Consider the following 25,532-nt stretch of genomic DNA (forward strand, 5'->3'; position numbering starts at 1 on the left):
ATAAGATTGTGGTGTTAATAGTTTGGGCAGGTGAGGCAATATTCTCAGTCTGTTTTACACAGCCTGAGTACAAATGCCCTCAACAATTAGAAAGACACACTGGGATACAAGAAGAGAGTTTATTAGCATCTCACCAAAGGCAGTACAGGCAATTAGGCATTCATATCTGGAACATGGTGAAACAGCGCTTCACGACACACAGCAGGTGCAGTCTGTCTTCTCTCTTCAGCTTTCTGCCCTGATACCCTTGCAGACTGCCCTTTTTATACCCTTATGGTTCAAATCATTCCTATGGACCCTAACTTTCTCACCAGAACTCTTTGGCCCTTATCGGTTGACAACAGTGACTTCACATGTTCCCAAGCCTTCCTCCAGCCCCCCTTTGGATGTTCTCATCCTACTTGCACCTGACCCACTACTATTTCCACTAGCCAAAACATCTTTGCTCATGACTTCTTGCTGGTGCCAGTCTCGCTATTGTTTATAGAGCAGATTCCCCCTCCCTCTATCTGCCCTCAGTTGCTTTCTTCAGCATTTGCTGCAGTGAAATGTATCTGTGTCAGAGATGATCTTTGATTTTTAGAGGCTTAGCTCTTAGCCTGAGCCCTTGGCCTGTATTTCACTGAGAGCAAGTGACAGCATATTTCTACACAGGGGATGATAGTGAGTCTTCTCATTACAGACACCGGTTCCTTCTGCCCTACAAATTTCCTGCTTTTGGGTGGGGTGGGGTGGGGGAATCACAGGTGGGTTTTCATTATAGATTCAGCATCAGCCACAGAACCTATCAATTAGTGCCAAGTGTAGGAGGTGTGAACTGGCTCTTGATGGAGGGACATTGGGCTTTGTGGGCATCCCAGATGAGGAAGGTGATGTCAGACTCTTTGTCCATGGGGGACCCTGGTATGGACTCCGAATATTTCCTACAGGAGGAGGAGAAGGAACATTCTCCAGTAATTCACCTGTTAAGGCGTGAAGAATAGCCCCACCTCAAAGACTATGTCACAAAAATGCTTTTCTTGACCTTGCTATTAGCATCTGAGCAGGAAAAGGGGGATCCTATTTTGGAGGTGCTCCTTCATGATTCACAAAGCTCTCTTGTATATGTTACTGGAGTGGGAGGCCCTGGATGTGACCTTTTGGAGGTCCAAGCTCCTGGACAGACTCTTCTTTTGCTCTGGAGGATTTCGAGAGATATTGGAGACTGTCAAAGGTCGATGGCCATCCCTTTGGAAAGTGTCTTGGCCCTTAAGGAGAAAGTGGTGGAGGAGATCTTAAAGCAGGCTCTTACTCTATCGTGGCAAGTGTACATGTGGCCATTTGTTGAGGCTATGTGGCTCGGGCCATGTTTTATTGGCTGCAGAAACTCCTGGAGTCCCCTGATCTGGTAGAATTGGAATTGGGGGCTGCCTTCAGTGGGGATAACCCCTACGACTTGGTTTGTGGCCTCTGCCTTATGGCCAGGAGATGGCTTTGGCTCTGCAGCTGGGTGGCAGATGTGGCATCGAAGGCACACATGAGCCAGGATGCTTGCTCTTTGAGGAGGATCTCAGTCAGTTAATGATTTGGGGGAGGCCCCCCACTCAGTCTTCTGGAGGATCGCCCGAGAGTGGCATCTTGTCCCATAGCTGGCAAGTCTTGCTTCAAGGGGGGAGGGGTTTGGTTTCAGCTGGGTAAACTTTTGGCAGGATTCTCAGCTCCCAGCACACTTGCCAAGGTGGTGGCTGTTGGTGGGCTGGTGGCCCCAGGAAATATGGGGAAACACGGCTCCACTGGAAGCACTAGAAGTCCCACTGAAAATGCATTGGGCCCCTTGTTGATGCCAGTGGAAGTCAGTGAAGGGGCAATCTACTCAATAAATTACTGTGTATATCTTCACCTCTCCAAGAGATGGTAGGTTTTGCAATCACTAAAAATCTGTAATGATCAAATTTATGATTTGATTCAATTGAATGCTCAACTAAAGGTTTTTCCATAATCCTTCTGATTGCACTTTTGTGTTCCTTTTGTTCAGTGCACTTTTGGTCTTATTGATAAGCTTACATGGACAAATGATCAAATAAACAACTTAGTTTGAGAAGTGCCTTAATACATTTTAATTGGTAATCTGATGAGAGAAGGATTTAGTTTTGAGATTTACATTGCAAATGGAACAACTTCCATAGGGGATGTATTCAAAAAACATAATTTTCCATTGTAACTAATGATTGTGAGAGTACAGATGGAGCTAAGAGATCTTTCAGGTTCCTATTCCTTTTGTAAACAACCAGAGATCTGCTGTTGTGGACTGAGTCAATATTCTGGATAATATGCCAATGCGTTTTCAATATTCTAACAATATCTTTTGATAAATGATTAAAATCTAATATGCATACCGCCCTCTCTACTCATCTTGTGATTCAAAAGTTCCTTACTTTCTAATTGTAAAGTTCTTGAGAAGCACTTAGACACAGTTTTAAGTGGATAACCTTTTTCTAAAAAATGATTTTGCATGTCTAAGGATTGCTCAAGAAATTCTTGTTCTGCAGAACATAATTGTTTTAGCTGTATAAACTGGCTGTATGGTAGATTTTCTGTTAAGGGTTCTTTTATTAAGACTTGGTAATGAATTTAGTGCATGCCAACAATTAGCGCACGCTAAATGCTAAGATGCCCATTATATTCCTATGGGCATCTTATTTAGCGTGCACTAATCTTTAGTTTGCCTTAGTAAAAGAACCCCTTAATGACTTGCTTATGGCAGCTGGTGTAGTGCAACAATTTGTTTACATCTATGGACTTTTTGTAAATACTGGATTTAATCTTTCCATTATCAATTTTAATTAAAATTAATAATTTATATTAATAATAATTATTATTATTTTTAATCATAGTTAGTCTGAAACGTGATATTTGGATCACATTGATTTACTCAATTATGACATTTTATTAAATTATCCTCTATTCCTTTCCAGAGTATAAAAGTATCATCATTGAACCTTTTCTAAATTCTAAGTTTTTCAGTAAAGCCATGTTTTAAAAGAAATCTCGGGACAAAAGGAGTAGTGTAGTCAACAGAACACTTCCAGAGAAAACACGTGAGAGATGAGGATGTATCAAACAAATTTATTTCATAAAAAGGACTCGACATGGCACCATGTTTTGGCAAGTTTGTCTGCCTCGGGAGTCTCATACAACCATTGATATTAATAGAAATGACTTGAGGTTTGAAGATCAAATGTTGTAAAATAGTCTTAAAAAAGACTTGGAATTCTAAATCCATAGAAACGCACTGACAGAGCTGTGCGACATTCTCTCCTCAAACTTTGCAACATATAAATTAGCTATGGAGGCCCCATTCCAGTTCCCTTAATTTGCTTATAAAATTTTCTTTCTAATTCAAAATGATTCTCCTTAAAGTCAATGTTCGCAAGTTCTTCAGTAAATTCAGTGGGAATTCTTTTGCACTTATCACTTTTCTCTAAGATGTTTCTGATTATTTCTAAAGCTTCATCCTGGGGGATATTAGTGTATAAGGATTCAGTATCCATAGTTACTACTAAATACCCAATTTCAGAAGATGTGTCTTCCAACAGGGCACCCCTGACAAAACAGCCTTGTAACAAATCAGCCCTTGACAAAATGGCCCCTCCTATAAAATAACCCTTCACAAAATAGCCCCTAGAAAAAAATAACACATCACAAAAAAAGATGATAAACTACAAGTGATAAAGGCTCCTACCAGCATTGCATTGTATAAATAAACAAAATTCTACAGCTACCAACTGGTATTTATGATCTGTTCTGTTGTGTAAAGAAACTATTCTTCCATCAACATGCTAATTTAAAAAACCCTGTATTGTCATTATTTTTGTAGTCTTACCGACCTTATCCTGTTTGTCAAGGTAAGATTATTAGAAAAATATTTCAGTGCCATATTCCCTTTTGTCAGGGAGCTAATTTGTCCACGCCTATATTGTGAGCAGGCCGTTTCGACAGTGGCTGTTATGTCAGGGGCTATTATGTCGGGAGCTTTTTAGTTTGGAACTTTTTTGTCGGGGACATTTTATCAGGGCTATTTTGACCAGGTACCTTCCAACAGATCATATCTGATGAAAAACATTCCCAATTCCAGACATAATTGGTCTTCTGGAGGGGAGGCAGAAGACTTATGAATTTTGGGGAGTATGTAAATGATTGGTATCACAGGATGGTCCACTTTGAAAAATTCTAATTCTTTGTAATAAACCATCTTTATTTTCAAGTTTCTAAAAAGGAGTCGATTCTCTCCTTGATTCTCTGTGTAGGATCAGATGGGAGAATTTGATGATTTGTTTATATTTTTGTATTGCTAGTGTGTACCTGGTGATAAGTGGGCAGTGTCGCGTGCTGCCCAGTTACCACAGGTTAGTGCGCAAGCCCTTACCACCGCTTCAGTGGGTGGTGGTAAGGGCTCCCCCCCCTCCCAAAATGGCCATGCGGCAAGTGCTTTACTTGTTGCACGGCCACTTCTTTAAAAAAAAGAAAGACTTCCCTTTTACCCGCTGCAGTAAAAGGGGGCCTCTGCGTGTGTCCCATGCAGCCTAGAAGTCAAACTTGCCAGAAGAAAACTGTTTTTTTTCTTGGAGGTTCAGCAACTATCTTCAGTCAAATCCTGGGTGTCCTGCTTATCTGACATGTGGTGATTTGGTAGAATGTTCAGTAACAAGTTCACAAAGGGATGAGAGAAAATTTGCCTCTATTTGTTTTAGGTCATCAGTTACTGTCTGTAATAAACCTTGGGTCAATGCAAGTAGCAACAATAAAAATCATCTTCAAGGAGATGTGAAAAGCAATCGTTCACAGATTTTACTGTATCTGACAGTGTTGTCTTTATTCCATCATCAGACAAATTATTCAGGTGTAGGAGCATAGGCAAAACTACAGAAAGTGTAGATGAAGACTTGCTTATCACGCTTCTCATCGGCAACCACTGCTGCACATTTAGTCTCTTGACATCATCCACTTCAGAAGTGTAAAGTAGTACAGCTCTTTTTTGTTCAAGCAAACATTCCAACTTATAAATTATTGCGTTCCATCTAGTCATCACCAGTTAGCAGCTGATTCTGAGGCAGACCCAATTCAAGCTGAATGTACACGAGATGTGGCACTGGAAGAATGTTTAGTGTCCAAACAGTTTTCTGGATGCATGAATTAATGACATGATAGAAGGCTATGAGAATAAGGAATTATGAATACATAACTGGCATGTACGAGGAAAACTGAGTCTATAGACCCTAGCATCTTTCAGAGCTTTAGTTATGTTGGCCCTGTTGTCTCATAAGACAACATGGACTCTGCTTTTCACAGTGTTCCACTTTGTGAGCATTGCTAGACAAGCTCCAGTATGACTACCATGAAAATCGCAATGCAAGACAGCAAACTGTTTCTGAAAATCATTGCTAAACCAGTGAGCAGTAAAATAGTGATTCAGTTTTTTTTTTCTGATGTCCAACAATCAGTTTTTAGAGATATTTTGTTAGCCTTATCAATATCTGCTTGAATATTACCTTTGATCCATTTATACAATGACAGGATGATCTTTTCTGAAAAATACTTCCTTGATGGCAATTTATATTTAGGTGTTTACAGCTGCTGCTAACTTCTGGAAGCCAATGTCCTCAATAATAGAGAGAGGCTGGACATCTGCTATCATTTCACCTATAGCTTTGTGAATCTTTTGGACCTCTGGGCTATGTGTCATCCACTGTGTTTTCTTTAAAATGAAATCTCTTATGCTTTGTTGGATTTCGTTTTTTTTGGACGAGTGTAGTATTGTGCTTCGCCAACATAGATTTAAATTCCTTATGATGTTTGTGCTTTAAGTGGTTGTTTAAAGTAAAGGTAGTGACATTTTTAGACTGACCGACACCATGCAGAATTGTTGCTCTGCGCATGTTATCCATGGAGTTTAATTTAAACACTTAAAAAAAACACTCTGATCCAATGCACCCATATAGCTGCGCATCAACACTCTGAGCTAATGAAAGAGAGAGAAGCAGGACCGGTTGAGTGGAAGGCGACAGAGGGTTATGATGCTGCTACCAGTCTCATTCTTGGTGAAGCCTGCACAGGTTCGATGGAAGGTCCATGTAGAGCTCTGTCTTGCTTCCAGCAGTGTCCAAACCAGGTAACAAGTATGTGGCAGAATCATAAGAAATAGCAAGATTCTATGCTACTGACCCCCCAAGGATAAGCAGTGGCTTTTCCCAGATTTACCTTAACAGTTCACTTTACCTCCAGGAACTTACTTTTTTTTTTTTTTTTTTTTTTAAAGCCCAGCTACACTAATTGCTTTTACCATATCCTCTGGCAACAAGAAAATTGCACCTTCCTGCTGTTTAGTAGAATTGCAACTAAATGATCCATTGCATATCAAATGAGTGATGGCAGCATCAGATGCCTAAGCTACATCTTGATTTTTTCCATTCATTCCTTTACTTTTTACTACTCTCTGGACAACATATCTCAGGCAAACACTAATTTGGACCCATCATCTTATAAGGGCTTCTCAATTAATAGTCATTTTGCCCTTCAGAACCAAAACAGAGGGCAACCCTCAGCTTAGGATTCCTTTCTGTTTGACTGATTTGTCCTGCTTGTCGACAGAGAAAGCAAGGTTGCCTACCTATTTTGTTCTTTGTAGAAAACCAGGATAAAGTGGACACACCTCTCCTACCCCCATCTTCCCAAGAAGTTGGCTATGAACCATTGCATTAAACTGATAGGGATTTTGTAAGCTGGAATAAACTGTCAACAGAGGAGAGCAAAATTGAAACTAATATATCAGTGGGTAACTAGGCAAGTTGTACCTAGTGTAGAGAGAACTGCAGGTAGTGCTGCTCTGAAAAGCCAGTCCATGTTGCTGTCATAGGATATCATTGCTATCTGTCTGATTTTATCCTGCTGTTTACAGACAATATGTCAAGGTTTTCTCATTGTACTTTCCAAAGTCGCACCCATGTATAGGAATTCAACTTTTCTCTCGCGGCACCTTATGCCTGGAATAGACTTCCTGGACCTATACGTCTAGCTCCATCTCTACCTGTTTTCAAATCTATGCTGAAAACCCACCTTTTCACTGCTCCTTTTTAGCTCCCATTACTTCCCTCACCCGTAACTGTCTTGTCTGTCTGTATTATTTAGATTTTAAGCTGTTTTGAGCAGGGACTGTCTCTTTGTATCAGGTGTTCAGCGCTGCGTGCGTCTGGTAGCGCTATACAAATGCTAATAATAATAACTTCCCAGTTGGCGTTACAAATCATGTAAAGGAATTTATGCTTTTCCCAATGGGTTCTTGCCTTTTCTAGGAGGATCAAAATTACTCTACTACAATACCACACACCAAGTAGGCAAGAGAGATGCCACTATGCTACAACTGAATACATATCCCTACCATAGGAAACAAAACTCTCCTGCTGTTTGGCTACTGAGTCAATGCTTCTTCTGAACGATTTAGAGCTGTGCCCCTGCTCCTTTGCTAGGTTTATGGGTTTCTTGATTTTCTTTACCTAGTCTTTACAACCTATCCTCTGCCCTTTCTGGATGGGAGTAGTTCCTTTTATCGTTTGCTAGGTTTACGTGCTCATATTCAGTACATGTGGAGGGGCATAATCGAACAGGGATGACCATCTCTAAGGGCGCCCATCTCTAAGGACGTCCCGGTGAAGGGGTAGGGAAACCCGTATTATCGAAACAAAATGGGTGTCCATCTTTCGTTTCAATAATACGGTCGGGGACGCCCAAATCTCAACATTTAGGTCGACCTTAGAGATGGTCATCCCCGGTTTTCGGTGATAATGGAAACCAAGGACGCCCATCTCAAAAACAACCAAATCCAAGTCATTTGGTTGTGGGAGGAGCCAGCATTCGTAGTGCACTGGTCCCCCTGACTTGCCAACCGGGCACTGCAGTGGACTAACATGCACTTACTGAATGGAAAAAGGCATTCAGTGGTCACTAACCACTTCCCACCCCGAAAAAAAACTTTAAAAACTTTTGTTTTTGTTTTTGTTTTTTTAGAGTATGGGTGGAGGATGTCCTTCGCTATGCCTCCACGACGGCAGTTGAGGACGTCCTTCGCTATTTATTTATTTATTTAGATCTTGCTCACACCTTTTCCAGTAGTAGCTCAAGGTGAGTTACATTCAGGTACACTGGATATTTCTATGCCTCTGTCTCTGCAACGGCAGTTGAGGATGACCTTTGATATGCCTCTGTCCCTGTGAAGGCAGTTGAAGGCGTCCTTCGCTATGGCAGTTGAGGACATCCAAAATGTGGATGTTTGTGAGAAGGACGTCCATGCCTGGATGTTTCTGTGAGAAGGATGTCCATGCCTGCTATGCCTCCGACACTGCCTTTATTTGGATTTTGGATCACAGTGGGATTTGAACCAGCCACCTCTGGATTGCAAGACCACTGCTCTAACCACTAAGCCACTCCTCCACTCCACTTCCTTGAAATTTGGCCATCCCTGTGGGGGGGGGGGGGCAGTTGAGGACGTCCAAAATGTTTGAAAGAAGGATGTCTATGCCCTCGTTATGCCTCCGCTGACACACACATACCTCCCCCCCAGGGACCTACATATTGCACCCCTCAAAGGAATGGCCAAATTTCAAGGGAGTGGCGTGTAGGAGTGGCCTAGTGGTTAGAGCACTGATCTTGCAATCCAGAGGTGGACGGTTCAAATCCCACTGCTGCTACATGTGATCCAAAATCCAAATAAATAAAGGGGGTGTCAGTGGCATAGCAGGCATGGACGTCCTTCTCACAAACATCCACATTTGGACGTCTTCAACTGCCGTCACATCGAAGGATGCTCTCAACTGCCGTTGCAGGGACGGAGGCATAGAAATATCCAGTGAACTTGAATGTAACTCACCTTGAGCTACTACTGAAAAAGGTGTGAGCAAAATCTAAATAAATAGTGAAGAACGTCCTCAACTGCCGTCGCAGGGACTGAGGCATAGCGAAGGAGGTCCTTCACCCATACTCTTAAAAAAAAAAAAAAAGACAAACGTTTTTAAAGTTGTTTTTTTCAGGGTGGGAGGTGGTTAGTGGCCACTGGGGGAGTCAGGTGAGGTCATCCCCGATTCCCTCCGGTGCTCATCTGGTCATTTAGGGCACATTTTTATGGATTGGTCGTAAAAAAAAAAAAAAAGCCAAGTAAAGTCGGCCAAGTGTTCGTCAGGGACGCTTTTCTTTTTTCCATTATCGCTTAAGGACACCCATCTGTTAGGCACGCCCCAGTCCCGCCTCCGACACGCCCCCAAGAACTTAGGTCGTCCCCGCGACGGGAAGCAGTTGGGGACACCCAGAATTGGCTTTCGATTATGCCGATTTGGGCGACCCTGAGAGAAGGACGCCCATCTCCCGATTTGTATTGAAAGATGGGCGCCCTTCTCTTTCGAAAATAAGCCTGATCGACTTCTTAGGATGGGGAGACATTCAGTTATCATTGTAGATTGACTTGGGTCCATGACCTTCCATGTATTCCTTCTTGGGAGAGGTTCTTCCACTTGACTCTCCTCCTTTCCCCACCTAGTAGGTTTTGCACGTCAGGCAAGTCAGGGTGTCATAAAGCAGGATACATCCTCTGTCTGTCTGAAAGAATGTAGAATGTTCTGGAATGCTAGGTAGAAAGAGACAGCATGTGTACACTACATGGCTATACTTGGTCTTAGCCAAAGAGCCAAGAATCATTCAAAATGGTGCAGAGAGAAAGTCTGCTCTTCTGCTGCTCTCCTGTTTTGAATTTGTCTTTCTGAGATCCAGCAGCCCGTGGTTGTTAGGCATATTCTATATGCTTGGGCTGGATTGCTTGACTGAAATGTTTTTCCAAAGTATATTACTCAATTTATATCAGAGGTCTGAACTTGAAAATGGAGGAGGAAGGGGGGAGACCACTATAGGAGTTTTGTTATTAATTCGTATCATGTGACTAAGTTGTGAGATTTGAGTTGGTTTTACAGGTAAGTTACTTTACTTTTTGGTTCTCTCTTTTTTAAAAATATAAATATACAATTTTGATAAGACTATAAATTAATTTTAAAGGGCAGTAATTGAATCACAGGATTAACTGTTAGCAACAGTAATTAATGGCCATTCTAAATGTTGAAACGTAACTACTAAATTCATTGCACAGGTGTAGAGAAGCAGCTGCACATATTGATGAGGACTCATTTCCTGCAATAAATGGCAGTGAAGGATTACCCCGAACAATTAAAAAAGTGAGTATTCAACTAGTATTTATGTGGTTTGGGAACCACTCCTTTTATACACTGTTGCGTTTTCACAACACTATAAATGTAATTTGGCAACTGCTGTATCCAAGGAACTGGTAAATTTGAGGGGGGAGGGGGGAATGAATATCAACATATAAACCATAATCAAAGCTCAATGTCTGAAATACTTTACATAAAGGAACCAAATAAAGCTTAAATAATAAGGCCTTATACCCATTTCTTTACTTATTTTTGATATATATCTGATAGTCTCTTGTTTTACTTTCTGTTTCAACTCTTTTACCTGTAATTGTTATTCCTTTGTTTGAAAATCAGTAAAAGCTTTGAACTTAAATAATAAGGCAGATAATGCTGAACCTTGAGTTACACCAGCTTTCCATTGAAAACTTATTAGAACAAGACTCATTCACACGCACTTGCATATGTCTAGCTAACAAGTAAGATGTAAACCAAGATAAGACGCTTCCTTTAAACCCCATTGACAACAGTTGCTGCAGCAAGATGTTATGGTTAACATTATTGAATGTCACAGATACCTAAAGCAACAAAAAGAATTCAAACCTTGATCCAAGACCATGGTGCGTTATATCTACGGAAGATAACATTTCAGTATTATGTCTTAAGAAAACCATATTGGAATGGGTTAAAAAAACCTTGCTTGGTCATTATACTTAGTAGTTTGTGTCAGTAAAATTAAGACAATTGTTTTAACTACCATTGGCGTAGATATAGGCCTATAATTATCTAATTTAGCTGGGTCTAAGGATTCCTTTTTAATCAATGGTTTCACAGTGGCAACCTTAAGGAAACTTAATAACTGGTCAGATTTCAAAGATAAATTTACAGTAGTCTTCTATGCAGGAAACAAAGTATCTCCAAGCTGCCTTAAAATCAAAGCTGAACAATGATCATTTAAGGAGTACGTTGAATTCAGTGATTTCAATGCAATACCAGCCTCATGATTTCCTGCTAAAGAAAAAGTAGACCAAGATTGTTCTACTGCTGCAGTATCGTTTTTTTTTTTTTGTATTGGGACATTCTCCGAGGACAAGCAGGCTGCTTGTTCTCACATGTGGGTCGGCGTCCACGGCAGCCCCAGGAACGGAGATTTTTTCTAGTAAAATCTGAAGAGCTTTGCGACAGCCAGCAAACTGCGGGACGGACGCACTGCACATGTGCGGCCATCTTCCCGCCCGCGCATGTCCGTTCCCGCCTCAGTTTTTTCTTTTCCGCGGTGGAGAGTGGCTGCTTGTCGGTCTCCCTTAGGTCCCAGGAAAAACTTAGGCGCCTTTTCGCGTGCTGTTCTCCGCTTTTTTCTTGTTTCCCGTTGCCTCTTTCTTTTTTCTTTCTAGTAAAAAAAAACCAAACAAAAAACATCTCTTTTTTTTCCTTAGTTTTGGCCCTTAATAAGTTTCCTTTCGGTTCCGTCACAGCCATTTTGGGCCACCCGTCCGCGGTTCCCTTTTTTGTGCCCTCAGTTGGCACAATCGAGCCGTTTGACTTCGCTGGTGCGATTTTTCCACTGATGTCATCGAAGCCTTCCAGCGTTGCGCCCTCGGTACCGTCGATGGAAGCGGCGGCTGGCTCCGTGCCTGTGGTGAGGTCCCCGACACCGGTACCGCTTGCGGCATTGGCCTCGGCTGCCACCCAGGTTGACTTCCCATCAACGTCAATGGAAGGAGCTTCATCGCCGCCGGCATGGGAGTCGACCTCTCGACATCGCCATCGAGATGGGCCCGGTTTCGGAGTGTAGTTCGTGAACTTTTGTCCAATACTGAGGAGGATGCCTCCTGGGATGAAGGGGAAGACCCCAGATATTTCTCTTCCGAGGAGTCTTGTGGTCTTCCTTCTGATCCCACTCCTTCCCCTGAGAGGAAGCTTTCTCTGCTGGAGAGTCTGCCCTTCTCCTTTTGTCTGGGAGATGTCTGTGGGCATTCCCTTCCCTGTGGTAAATGAGGATGAGCCCAGGACTGAGATGCTTGAGGTCCTGGACTATCCTTCGCCACCTAAGGAGTCATCCACTGCCCCTCTGCTTAATGTCCTTAAAGAGACATTGTTGAGGAATTGGATGAAACCATTATCTAATCCCACCATCCTCAAGAAAGCGGAGTCCCAATATTGGATCCATGGAGAACCTGAGTTGATGAGGTCGCAGTTATCTCACGACTCTGCGGTTGTGGATTCTGCTCTCAAGAGAGCCAGAAGTACTAGAGATTTCGCCTCGGCGCCCCCCGAGGCCAGAGGCTAGGACTTTAGACTCTTTTGGGAGGAAGGCCTACCAGTCCTCTATGCTCGTGTCCAAAATTCAGTCCTACCAGCTCTACACGAGCATTCACATGCGGAACAGTGTTAAGCAACTGGCGGTCTTGGTGGATAAGCTCCCTCTGGAGCACGCCAGGCCTTTTCAGGAGGTGGTCAGGCAGCCGAAGGCGTGTCGTAAATTCCTGTTCAGGGGTGCTTATGACATTTTTGATGTTGCATCCAGATCCGCTGCTCAAGGTATTGTCACGCGCAGACTCTCATGGCTGCGTGCCTCTGACCTGGAGAATATCCAGCAGCGGATAGTGGATGCTCCTTGCCGGGGAGATAATATTTTTGGAGAAAAAGTCGAACAGGTGGTAGAGCCGCTCCACCAGAGGAACACCGCCTTTGACAAACTCTCCCACCGGATGCCTTCAGCATCTACCTCATCAGGTAGACGTTTTTATGGGGGAAGGAGGAATGCTCCCTATGCTTCTAATAGGCGTAGGTACAATCCACCTCCCCGACAGCCTGTTCAGGCTAAGCCCCAGCGCGCTCGTTCACGTCAACAGCGTGCGCCTCAGCAGGCCCCTGCAGCTCCCCAGCAAAAGCAAGGGACGGGCTTTTGACTGGCTCCAGGCGAGCATAGCCGATATAAAAGTGTCCATGCCGGACGATCTACCAGTAGGGGGAGGGTAAAATTTTTTTCATCAAAGGTGGCCTCTTGTAACCTCCGATCGGTGGGTTCTTCAAATAGCAACACCTCCAAATTGCCCACCGGGAGCTCAGTCCTTCAGCCTCCAGCACAGGCAGGTACTTGCAGAGGAACTCTCCACCCTTCTCAGCGCCAATGCGGTCGAGCCCATACCACCAGGGCAAGAAGGGCTGGGATTCGATTCCAGGTATTTCCCTGTGGAAAAGAAAACAGGGGGGGGGGGGGATGAGTCCCATCCTAGACTTAAGGGCCATGAACAAATATCTGGTCTGAGAAAAGTTCAGGATGCTTTCCCTGGGCACCCTTCTTCCCATGATTCAGAAAAACGATTGGCTATGCTCTCTGGACTTAAAGGACGCTTATACTCGCATCTCAATACTGCCAGCTCACAGGCAGTATCTTCGATTCCGTCTGGGAACACGGCATTTTCAGTATTGTGTGCTACCCTTCGGTCTCGCCTCTGCGCCCAGAGTGTTTACAAAATGCCTGGCTGTTGTAGTGGCGTCGCTGCGCAGATTGGGAGTGCATGTGTTCCCCTATCTCGATGATTGGCTGGTGAAGAACACCTCGGAGGCAGGAGCTCTACAGTCCATGCAGATGACTATTCAACTCCTGGAGCTACTAGGGTTTGTGATAAATTATCCAAAGTCCCACCTTTTTCCAGTTCAAAGACTAGAATTCATAGGAGCTCTGCTGGACTCTCAGACAGCTCATGCCTACCTCCCCGTGGCGAGGGCAGACAATCTTCTGTCTCTTGTTTCCTGGGTCCGAGCGTCTCAGCAGATCACAGCTCGGCAGATGTTGAGATTGCTCGGCCACATGGCCTCCACATTTCATGTGACTCCCGTGGCCCGTCTTCACATGAGATCGGCTCAATGGACCCTAGCTTCCCAGTGGTTTCAAGCTACTGGGGATCTAGAGGATGTAATCCAGCTGTCCACGGGGTTTCTCAAATCCCTACTTTGGTGGACAATTTGACCCAATTTGACCTTGGGACGTCCCTTTCAAATTCGTCATCCACAAAAAGTGCTGACTACGGATACGTCTCTCCTGGGGTGGGGGCACCATGTCGATGGGCTTCACACTCAAGGACGTTGGTCCCTCCAGGAAACAGGGTTTCAGATCAATCTCCTGAAGTTGCGAGCGGTCTGGCTTTCAGAGATCAGCTGTCCAATCAAATTATTCAAATTCAGACAGAAAATCAGGTTGTCATGTACTACATCAACAAGCAGGGGGGCACCGGATCTCGCCCCCTGTGTCAGGAAGCTGTCAGGATGTGGCTTTGGGCTCGCCGGCACTGCATGTTTCTACAGGCCACGTATGTGGCAGGCGTAAACAACAGTTTGGCCGACAGATTGAGCAGGATAATGCAATCTCACGAGTGGTCTCTCAACTCCAGGGTGGTACGTCAGATCTTCCATAAGTGGGGCACCCCCTTGGTCGATCTCTTTGCTACTCAGACCAATCACAAGGTCCCTCAGTTCTGTTCCAGACTTCAGGCCCATGGTAGGCTAGCGTCAGATGCCTTTCTCCTTTATTGGGGGAAGGGCCTACTGTATGCGTATCCTCCCATACCCTTGGTGGGGAAGACTTTGCTGAAACTCAAGCAGGATCGCGGAACCATGATTCTGATCGCTCCTTTCTGGCCGCGTCAGACCTGGTTCCCTCTTCTTCTGCAGTTGTCCTTCGAAGAACCGTGGAGATTGGACTGTTTTCCGACCCTCATTACTCAGAACGAGGGGGCGCTACTGCATTCCAACCTCCAGTCCCTGGCTCTCACGGCCTGGATGTTGAGAGCGTAGACTGCCGCCTTGGGTCTTTCTGAGGGTGTCTCCCGAGTCTTGCTTGCTTCCAGAAAAGATTTCACGAAGAGGTGTTATTCTTTCAAATGGAAGAGGTTTGCCATCTGGTGTGACAGCAATGCCGTAGCCTGCTTGAATACCTTCTGCATTTGTCCGAGTCTGGTCTTAAGACCAATTCCGTAAGGGTTCACCTTAGTGCAATCAGTGCTTATCATTACCATGTGGAGGGTAAGCCTATCTCTGGACAGCCTTTAGTTGTTCGTTTCATGAGAGGTTTGCTTTTGTCAAAGCCCCCTATCAAGCCTCCTACGGTGTCATGGGATTTCAGTGTCGTTCTCACCCAGCTGATGAAACCTCCTTTTATATTTAAATTTGTTTATTGATTTTAAACATTTAACAAGAACACACTTGTTAATGTAATACAGCCATATAACATTCCAAAGAAAATTAATAATATTTTAAGAAGAAAAAAGAAAAGCAAACATTCAATAACTTCCTCTTAACATAGTAGTTATTGCCTCCTTAGACCACATTAATTATGAGGAGGTGGAAATGAATTAGAGAAGATTTATAATACATAGTAAATCAAAAGTAACACAGTGGCATAACATACCCAATTTGTACTTATAACTGTTTTGAATCAAGAAATGATATTAGGTGATCCGTTGAATAAAAGGTGTATTTATCCTGACCCAGCTTTACAATGCATTTACATGGATATGCCCAAAAGAATATCCCTCCATTTGCAGATCTTCTAGATTTCAATGCCAAAAAGGCTTTTCTTCTAAGTTGAGTAGACTTCGTGACATCCGGTAAGATCTGAAACTTAATACCACCGAAACAGGTCTTCAAATTTTTAAAATAAAGTCTCATTATATTATTTAGGTCCTGTTCAAAAATCAATGACAATCAAAGTGGATCTTACTGCTGTTTCATCTAAGGTTTGTTCCAGTATAGCTGATATGTTATGGGTATCCAAATTTGCGTTTTGAGGTGGTTGTTCTTTCTCCATTTCTCCTTTGGGAATAGTAAGATAATATAACTTATTTATGGGCGGAACTGTTTCAAGAGGCATCTTTAATACTTCATTAAGATATCTTTTAAACATATCATATGGCGTAATCCCATGTAACTTAGGAAAATTCAGCAAACACAAATTTATTCTCCTATTAAAGTTTTCAATCTGTTCAATTCTTTTTCGGATATCAGTGTTATATTTTATCACAGCTAGTTTAACGTCCTATAAAGAATCGACATTCTTTTGCATGTTTTGTACTTTTTCAGCTATCTCTGCTTGTAACAAGTCCACTTTAGTATTTAACTCTATAAATTTATTATTAAAGGTGCGAACTTCACCTGATGTCTGCTGGAGGGTTAAATCCATTTCATTCAGCTTTTTCCATATCATTCCAAGATTTACCTCCTGTTCTTTCTCCGAGGCTCCGGCCTCTACTCTCCACGTCTCCCATAATGAGTCAAGCCCCTCACAGGAGCCTGCAGCCAAAATACTTCCGGTAGGCTGTAACACTCCTGGAACCGTCAGCGACGCCGGACAAGGAAGTTTCAGTGTTGCTGATGGAGAGAGAGATATTTCCTCTCCCAGTAGGGACTCTGCTTCCCCAGAAGTCCTTGCTATGGGATCCGTATCTCTTTTTTCATGGGAGACGACGCGAAAAACCACTCGAGCCCCGGTTGTGACGATGAAGGAGTTCGAGGTAGGTGGGGGAGCTACTCTCATCAACCCCTTGCGTTTAGCATGGGGCATCTTTAAGCAAGAAAAAGTTCTTTCACCAGTCAGGACTTCAGAGCTGCTTTCAGCGCGTCTTGTTATGCTGCCATCTTGATTCCGCCCCCATGAAACCTCCTTTTGAGCCACTGAATTCCTGTCATCTGAAGTACTTGACCTGGAAGGTCATTTTCTTGGTGGCTGTTACTTCAGCTCATAGGGTCAGTGAGCTTTCAAGCCTTGGTAGCTCATGCTCCATATACTAAATTTCATCATAACAGAGTAGTCCTCCGCACTCACCCTAAGTTCTTGCCAAAGGTGGTGTCGGAGTTCCATCTGAACCAATCAATTGTCTTGCCAACATTTTTTCCCCGTCCTCATACCCGCCCTGCTGAATGTCAGTTGCACACGTTGGACTGCAAGCGAGCATTGACCTTCTATGTGGAGCGGACAAGCCCATTCAGACAGTCCGCCCAAATGTTTGCTTCTTTTGATCCCAACAGAAGGGGAGTAGCTGTCGGGAAACGCACCATTTCTAATTGGCTAGCAGATTGCATTTCCTTCACTTACGCCCAGGCTGGGCTGACTCTTGAGGGTCATGTCACGGCTCACTGTGTTCGAGCCATGGCAGCGTCAGTGGCCCACTTGGTAGGAAAGATGGCGACGGAGAGCCAGCCAATGGTGGTGTCCGGAAGTGTGACCCCTGCGGTTGGCAGTGGAGACCCCGTTGCTACTTCGTCACCAATCGGAACATCACTTCAGGCAGGCTTGATGCCGAAGGCCTGTCAGCCTGTACGAAATCGGGACGAATCCTCTGTGGGAAACCGGGAGTTAGTGAAACCAGCGGTTATCACCATGGACTCCATTTGGGAAGCAATTCAAGGACTAAACGCTACGCTACTCCAGGTAGTAGGTTCTTTGGAGAAGCTGTCACAGGCTCAGCTTGAGATATCCGGTAAGGTGACTGAGCAAACATCTAGGTTGGACTCCACTGGAACTGAGGTAAACTCCAATAAGAACTTTATTCAAGCTATTATGAAGGATCACAATGTTCAAAGAAAAAAAATTGAATATATGGAGAATCAGCAGAAGAGGAATAACCTTCGGTTTTTGAATTTCCCTAAGTCCCCTCTAATTCCAGCCAAAGAGATGTTGAAAAAGTATTTCACTGAAATTCTGGGGATTCCCTCAGAAGCTTTTCCCCCTACGGGTAGGAAAGAACCCCACTCTGGATGCAGTCAAAATTTCAAGGTGTCTGGGGACAGAGACAGACACCTTGAAATCCTGACTGCATCCTTCGAACAGAAAGGCTACAACCCCAAAATAATCTCCAAGAATATTGCCTCCTCCCTCAAAACAGCCAGGGAAAATCTGCTACAGTACAAAGAAAAAAAAGCCATAGACAGAATCCCCCTTATAGTGACATACAACCCAGAGCTGGAAAAATTAAGAAAAATCATAAAAGATCCTCAGCCTCTACTCCAGGAGGATGAATTACTGAAAGAGATATTCCCATCCCCACCAGTGCTGGCCTTCCGACCGCCACCCAATTTAAAACACAAGCTAATTAGCTCCCAACACAGACTCAAAAAGAAAAGAATGGCACACATCCTTGCAATATATCCAGCTGCAAACTATGCCAAAACATTTCACAGGACCCCATGGTCATTCACAAAGGAAAAATATTCAACATTAAGGAATCTTTCACATGCTCATCTTCCAATGTGGTATATATCATTCAGTGTAAAAAATGCAACGAAGGCTGCTACATTGGAGAAACAAGTCAGATGCTAAAGAAGAGATTTAATTTACATAGACACCATATGAAAAATGCTAGTACCAATAAGGATGTCATCCCTGTGGGGCAGCACTTTACAAAACCAGAACACTGTACCAGTGATTTCATGGTAAGAATCCTGAAAGGGAACTTTAAAACAATACAGGAGCGTAAGACCTTTGAAGTCAGAATGATTAAATATTTTGACACCCACCAGACAGGACTTAACAAAGATCTGGGTTTTCTAGCCCATTATAAACCATAAAATTGTATTGCTTCGTCTCCCTCCTATCTTCATGAATATCCCCCTGTCCCTCATCCACCTAACTCTTCCTGTCTCTCACCTATCCGCCCCCATCCTGTTGGACTGTCACTGAAATGCTTTGATGTTTCACTTATATATACTGTCATCTACCAACATTTGCTTATTTCCAATCTGATGAAGAAGGGCAACCTTTGAAAGCTAATCAAGAAATGTATTAAGTTATGTCCAATAAAAAAAGGTATCATCTTATTTTCTTTTCCATGTTTTATTTTGTTTTATTTCTATTGATTAACAGTAGGTTGAAAATCAGGGAAGCCAGTGTTCGCAGGCAAATCACTTAACCCTCCATTGGATCAGGTGCAAACTTAGATTGTAAGTCCTCCAGGAACAGGAAGATACCTAATACCTTTACCTGAATATAACTCACCTTGGACTACTGCTGAAAAAAAAAGGCAAATCCCCCTTTACTAGAAAAGGACTAGGGAAGGGAATAAAGACTGCAGTGAAAATGAAAAGGGGATATAAAATGAGAGGCTGGTGTGGGGGAGGGGTGAGGGAAAGCTACTCTTGGGTGGATTGGAGTAGAATGAGAGGACTTTACATGGGTGGTGAAAGGAGCTTGTACACTTACCAGGGGAGGACATTCACCATATACTCCTCTTTTTGTTCCTGTATTCCAAAAACATTATTTGGAATGGAAATAGATGGCAAGATTACATGATTAGTGTATTATTGTTTATTAATTTTAAAGATTTATAACCTACACAGGGAACAATTCACAGTCATAATAATACATAGTTCACAGACATACACCAAAACATAATATCCGTTCAAACATCAAAATCCAGCAGTAATCAAGCAGTCCAATACATGCCCTAAGAAGTATTATCAAACACTTACTGGAACAAAAGTTTTTAAAGCCTTTTTAAATTGATCTCTATTTTGTAAGGCTCGAAGCTGAATAGGCAAGGAATTCCACAATCTTGGACCTTCTGTATAAAAAATTGAGTTTATTTATTTGTTACATTTGTACCCCACATTTTCCCACCAATTTGCAGGTGGCTTACATAGTACCTTAAAGCCGTTCGCTAGTCAGTTGATAACAGATACAAGGTTATATTGTGGTTGAATGAGGTAGTTGTGTATCAGGCATCATGGGGGTCGAAGGGTATTGTCCAGTACGATCATTATGTTGGGTTGCTGGGTGTAGGGATTTACGTTGGATCAGTGGGGTAAGCTTTTTTGAAGAGGGTGTTTTTTAGTGATTTCCTGAAGTTTATATGGTCATGGATTGTTTTCACGGCTTTTGGGAGTCCATTCCTTAGGTGTGCTTATGTAGGAGAAGCTGGATGTGTGGGTTGTTTTGTATTTGAGTCCTTTGCAGTTTGGGTAATGTAGCTTTTTATTTTTATTTTTTATTTTATTTTTGTTACATTTGTACCCCGCGCTTTCCCACTCATAGCAGGTTCAATGCGGCTTACATATTATATACAGGTACTTATTTGTACCTGGGGCAATGGAGGGTTAAGTGACTTGCCCAGAGTCACAAGGAGCAGCCTGTGCCTGCAGTGGGATTCGAACCCAGTTCCCCAAGAACACTGACCACTAGGCCACTTTAGGTAAGAACGTGATGATCTGATTCTGTTCGTGGTTGGTAGATCTATGAGGTCTGTCATGTATCCTGGGACTACGCCATAGATGATTTTGTGGACCAAGGTGCAGATTTTGAAGATGATCTGTTCTTTGATTGGGAGCCAGTGTAGCTTTTCACGGAGGGGTTTTGAAGCGTGTTTTGCCAAATATCAGCCTCGCAGCTGTGTTTTGGTCGGTCTGGAGTTTTTTTGCGAGTTGTTCTTTACTTCCCGCATGGATTCCGTTACAGTAGTCTGCGTGGCTTAGGGACCATTGATTGTATTAGGTTTTGGAAAGTTTCCCTTGGGAAGAAAGGTTTCATTCGTTTAAGTTTCCACATTGAGTAGAACATTTTCTTTATTACAGAGTTTACTTGGGTCTCAAGGGTAAGGTTGCGGTTGATTATGACGCTGAGTATTTTTAGGCTGTCTGAGGTGGGAAGGGTTAGGGTAGTTCCTATACTTATCAAGAAAAACAATCTTAAAAGAAGGAATATCAAGCATATTACCAGAGACTGATCTCAAGGACCGAGAAGGCTGAGAATGCAAACTTGCTGAAATCACTGGAGAAATATTATTAGTTATCACTTTGAATACCAGTAGTAAGATACTATATTGCACTCTATACACAGTAGGCAGCCAATGTTAAAAACAAAAAAAAGGGGCAGGAGTGATATGTTCAAAATGGTTCATTCCTAAAAGCACATGGGCAGCAGCATTTTGTGCGATCTGTAATGATTGTAAAGCATATTTTGGTAACCCTAGAAATAAGGTATTAGTAATTGAAGTGAGGAATTACTATGCTTTGAACCACTAAATGAATGTTCTCAAAGGATAAATAATCCTTCAGCCTTCTGACTAGTCTTAATTTTAAAAATACAGTACCAACCACCTTAGCTACTTGTGATTTCTTATTCCGTGATGAATCAACAGCACTCCCAAAGATCAAATTTTCTTACTAAAGGCAATCTCAATACTATCTTTGGGGGGAAAAAAACATCTGGAACATCAGCCAGTTCAGAACAAGTATCTTTTTCCTGCTCTACATAGAAGTTTGTCCCCTCAGAGTAAGTCCTGGAGGAAGTTTAAAATTCATGGTTATTGAATATAAGTGGAGGAGTGGCCTAGTGGTTAGGGTGGTGGACTTTGGTCCTGGGGAACTGAGGAACTGAGTTCGATTCCCACTTCAGGCACAGGCTGCTCCTTGTGACTCTGGGCAAGTCACTTAACCCTCCATTGCCCCAGGTACAAATAAGTAACTGTATACAATATGTAAGCCGCATTGAGCCTGCCATGAGTGGGAAAGCGCGGGGTACAAATGTAACAAAAAAAAAAAAGTTCAATTTTAGCCAAAAAGAGAGCAAGTTAGATTAGTTTTAGAGTTTTAAGATGGCACCTCCTGTGCCCAGAGCATGCTTAACTTTAGGAAAGGGGAGGGGTGGGGGGGAATGGCCATAAGAAAACTTGTGAATGAAAACTTAAGAGAAAAATTGTTGTGGAATACTTACCCAAAAACATTACACGAATAGCAGAAAATATCCCCAGTGCTTTCTTGTACAATCATTTGTGTATTTATTTTCTCCCTTTCAGAAACTTGTTGAAAGCCTTGGATAAAAACTGAGCTATTTAAGGAAAATTACTTGCTTTCATTTTGTACTTTTGTTTGTCCAAACTGAAATTTATATTTTATTGCACTGCTTTAAGGTTTTGTGTCCATTATTATTTTGAAGCACAAGTGTATGCAACCAAAAGATTTCATTGAAAAGACGCCTGAAAATGATCGAAGACTGCAGAAAAGACTGGATAAAATGGTTAAGGAACTAGATGTCCAAAAAGCAGCTGCTGGTGAGTAGAAGTTGTTTTAACATCCATGCATATTCTGTAGAGAAATTAGCCTGACCACTGATTAGAAATAAGAAATTTTTGGAAAAGCAGAAACTTTTAAGCATTTGGTACCAAAGTTAGTATGGTTAAGTAGATATTTCATGTGCATGTATTAACGTGTGGCTTTCGAGCTGGGTTCAGTAGACATACTGTTAGTCTCATGTCATTTACCAAGTAATAATGTCTCTGCACTGACCCTGTCTTGAAATATGATTTGCCAGGGATCCCAAAAATGTCTGTTTTTTCTACTCCCCCCCCCCCCCCCCCAAAAAAAAAAACAAAAATCTGATGGGATGACTTTTGTACAGCCTTACATATAGTAAATGACGGCAGATAAAGACCTGAATGGTCCATCCAGTCTGCCCAACAAGATAAACTCATTTTACATGGTATGTAATACTTTATATGTGTACCCGAGTTTGATTTGTCCCTGCCTTTCTCAGGGCACAGACTGTAAAAGTCTGCCTAGCACTGTTCCTGTACTAAAAGTTCTGAAGCTAAGGTTTTGAGCGATATGAGCATTGTAGGCTTAAAGTTTCATCTAAACCAGATTTTTAAATGAATTGGACTTTTTGAACCATCAGGTAACCATCTGTAGGGCCAGCTTTAGGTTATGGTGAGCAGAGTGGTCACCTGGGGACACCAGGTTCACATATGAGACAGTAGCACTGGACAAGGCCCCCTTACCATTCCACATGTCCTAAGTGCACACAAACCATGAATGTTGTGCAGTCTCCTGTTAACCTAAGTCTCCCCAAACACATCAGTATTGACTGAGAGAGAGAGAGACTTCCAAAATGATAGTGTCTACAACACAACAGAGGAGGGAAAGATGGGGATATAGCAGAAGCATTCAAATATTTAGTAAACATAAAGTACAAGTAGGAGATATTTTCTGTAAACCTCCCCCCCCTAAAAGTTCAAGGACAAAGTTATGTATAGAGTTGGAAAGAGGAAGGCTCTCTAATGAGTGTTGTCTGAAATAGTCTGTCAGCAGAGATACTATGCTAAACTTCTCATGTGCATTAATTCAAAGCAACATTAATTTTATTTCTCTCGTGTTTTTTTCTTTTTTAATTTTTTATAAAGAACCTGATGTGCCAGTTTTATTATTTGATGAGGGTGGCTTATTAATGTACAGCCCTAAATCGAAGATTACAGACACTTGCAGTGCAATGGAAAAAAGAATACAGGAAATGAAGGAGAAAAGGGAAAATCTTTCCCCCACTGGTAAGTGATTTAATGCTTTAGTAGAGCAGAGCAGATAATGAGAATGTGTGGTCTAGTGTTCAGAATCATGAGTTGTGGAGTCAGAGAACTGGCATTTAAATTCTCCTTGTGCCACTGAAATTTGTGAATTTGCAGAGGGGCATTTGTGATATGACGTCCAAATCTGATTTTGGATATTTTGCAAAAGTCCAAAAATCCAGTGCCAAACATAGTCATTTTCGAACCAGAAAAAGGTCTTTCTCCGAGGACATAATATTCTTATATGTGGGTGATGTCATCCACGGAGCCTGGTGTGGTCATTTCCGTAGCGCACTGTCCCTTTAAAACTTTAAGGCGGCAGTGCCTTCACCGTGCATGCACAGGTGCCTTTCTGCCCAACGCTCAAGTGCGGGACCAGCAGTCTAGTTTCTCCGCGGAGCAGAGAGTGTGGTTTTCTAATCTCAGTCCGTCAGACTTGGCCTTTTTGGTGCTTTCCCTTTTTTGGAATATTTTCCTCATATTTGTCCTCACATTCTTATGTTTCTTTCTTAATTTTGTTCAGTTTATTGATTTTTTTTTTCACATTATTTTTCTTTTTTTTTTTTCGGCCTTTAGGGCCTCTGAGCCCTTTGTTTGGCCGGGAAGCATCAACCATTTTCAGACGTACTATTCAAGCTTCCCGGGCCATTGAGCCTTTTGATTTTGTGTCGCCTCCATGTCATTAAGGGTGCGAAGTGACTTTAAGAAGTGTACTTCATGCAATAGGATCATTTCAGGAACAGACCCCCCTAATCAGTATGTTCAGTGCTTAGATCTGGAGCACCGGGACATACAGTGTGGCCTCTGCTTGCACATGTAAGCAAGGATTCTTAAAGCAAGCATCAATTCAACATCAAAAGGGTCCAAGTTGGGACCATGTAAGGACTCTACATCCTCTTTTTGGTGCCATGTGCATTGAGGGACCTGCAGCATAAAAAAACAACTTACCATCTTTCAACAGAGGTGGCCGCTCATAACATCTAACCATTGGGTGCTACATATCATACAGCAGGGTTATACTCTGCGATGGGGAAAAAAGACCTCCCAACCATCCACCACAAGAGTCTTAATAGTACTTTGTGAAGAGCTCTCTGCCGTCCTCTGACAGAATGCAGTAGAAATAGTTCTGCCGGAGGGGGTTGAGGGTTTTACTTCAGGTACTTTCTCATTTTAAAAATGACGGAAGTATGACCAATTCTCAACCTGTGAGATTTAAACAAATTCCTACTCAAACATTTTGCATGGTTTTCCTGCAGTCACTTCTCCCCATGCTCCAATTCAGTGACTGGCTTTGCTCTCTACATCTGAAGGAGGCATGCGCTGACATAACTATCCTCTCTACCTACTGAATGTTCTTATACTTCAGCTGTGGGACTGTGCATTATCAGTACAAGGCTTTACCGTTCGGCATGGATTCAGCTCCTCGAGTCTTCAGAAAATGCCTGATAGTGTTACCTGCAGCACTTTGCAAATGGGGCATACACTTCTTCCCCTATCTTGATGGCTGGTTAATCAAGGCAGCCTCCCAAGAGGCGGTACAGACTTCATTTCTGTCTGGCTTAATGCTCCTAGAACTCCTCAGTTTTGTGGTAAATTACTGCAAATACTATCTTCAACCTATTCAAATCTTACAGTTCATTGGGGCTCTCTTAGACACTACTCAGGGCCAAGTCTTCCTCCCTCAACCAAGCGCAAACAACATAATGCATCTCTCCGCTCAGGTTTCCAAATCCATCCAGGTAGCTGCTCATCAGATGCTCCACCTGCTCGGTCACATGGTTTCAGCAGGCCATGTAACACAATTGGCTCGACTCCACTTCAGTGTTTCTCAGTGGTCCCAAACCATGGGATTACTTTCAGCCTGTATTTGAGTTACTCCACATCTCTTCCAATCTCTACAGTGATGGATGGTGTCCCAAAATCTCACCAGGGGACTTCCTGTTTCACCCTTTTCTTCATCGCCAGACTCCTCACCACAGAT

General features: G+C 42.8%; 1 protein-coding gene across 1 annotated transcript in view; it reads left to right on the forward strand.

Moving 5' to 3' along the window:
- The window catches only part of MCPH1 (microcephalin 1), a 629,434-nt gene that overhangs the window by 31,136 nt on the left and 572,766 nt on the right, over nt 1–25,532 (forward strand). The window contains exons 4-6 of the mRNA XM_030198944.1: nt 10,163–10,247; nt 22,150–22,264; nt 23,393–23,533. Coding sequence (XP_030054804.1) covers nt 10,163–10,247; nt 22,150–22,264; nt 23,393–23,533 — 341 coding nt within the window. The remainder of the gene's footprint in view (nt 1–10,162; nt 10,248–22,149; nt 22,265–23,392; nt 23,534–25,532) is intronic.

Source organism: Microcaecilia unicolor, chromosome 3 (genome assembly GCF_901765095.1).
Source record: "Microcaecilia unicolor chromosome 3, aMicUni1.1, whole genome shotgun sequence".
Taxonomy (NCBI): Eukaryota; Metazoa; Chordata; class Amphibia; order Gymnophiona; family Siphonopidae; genus Microcaecilia; species Microcaecilia unicolor.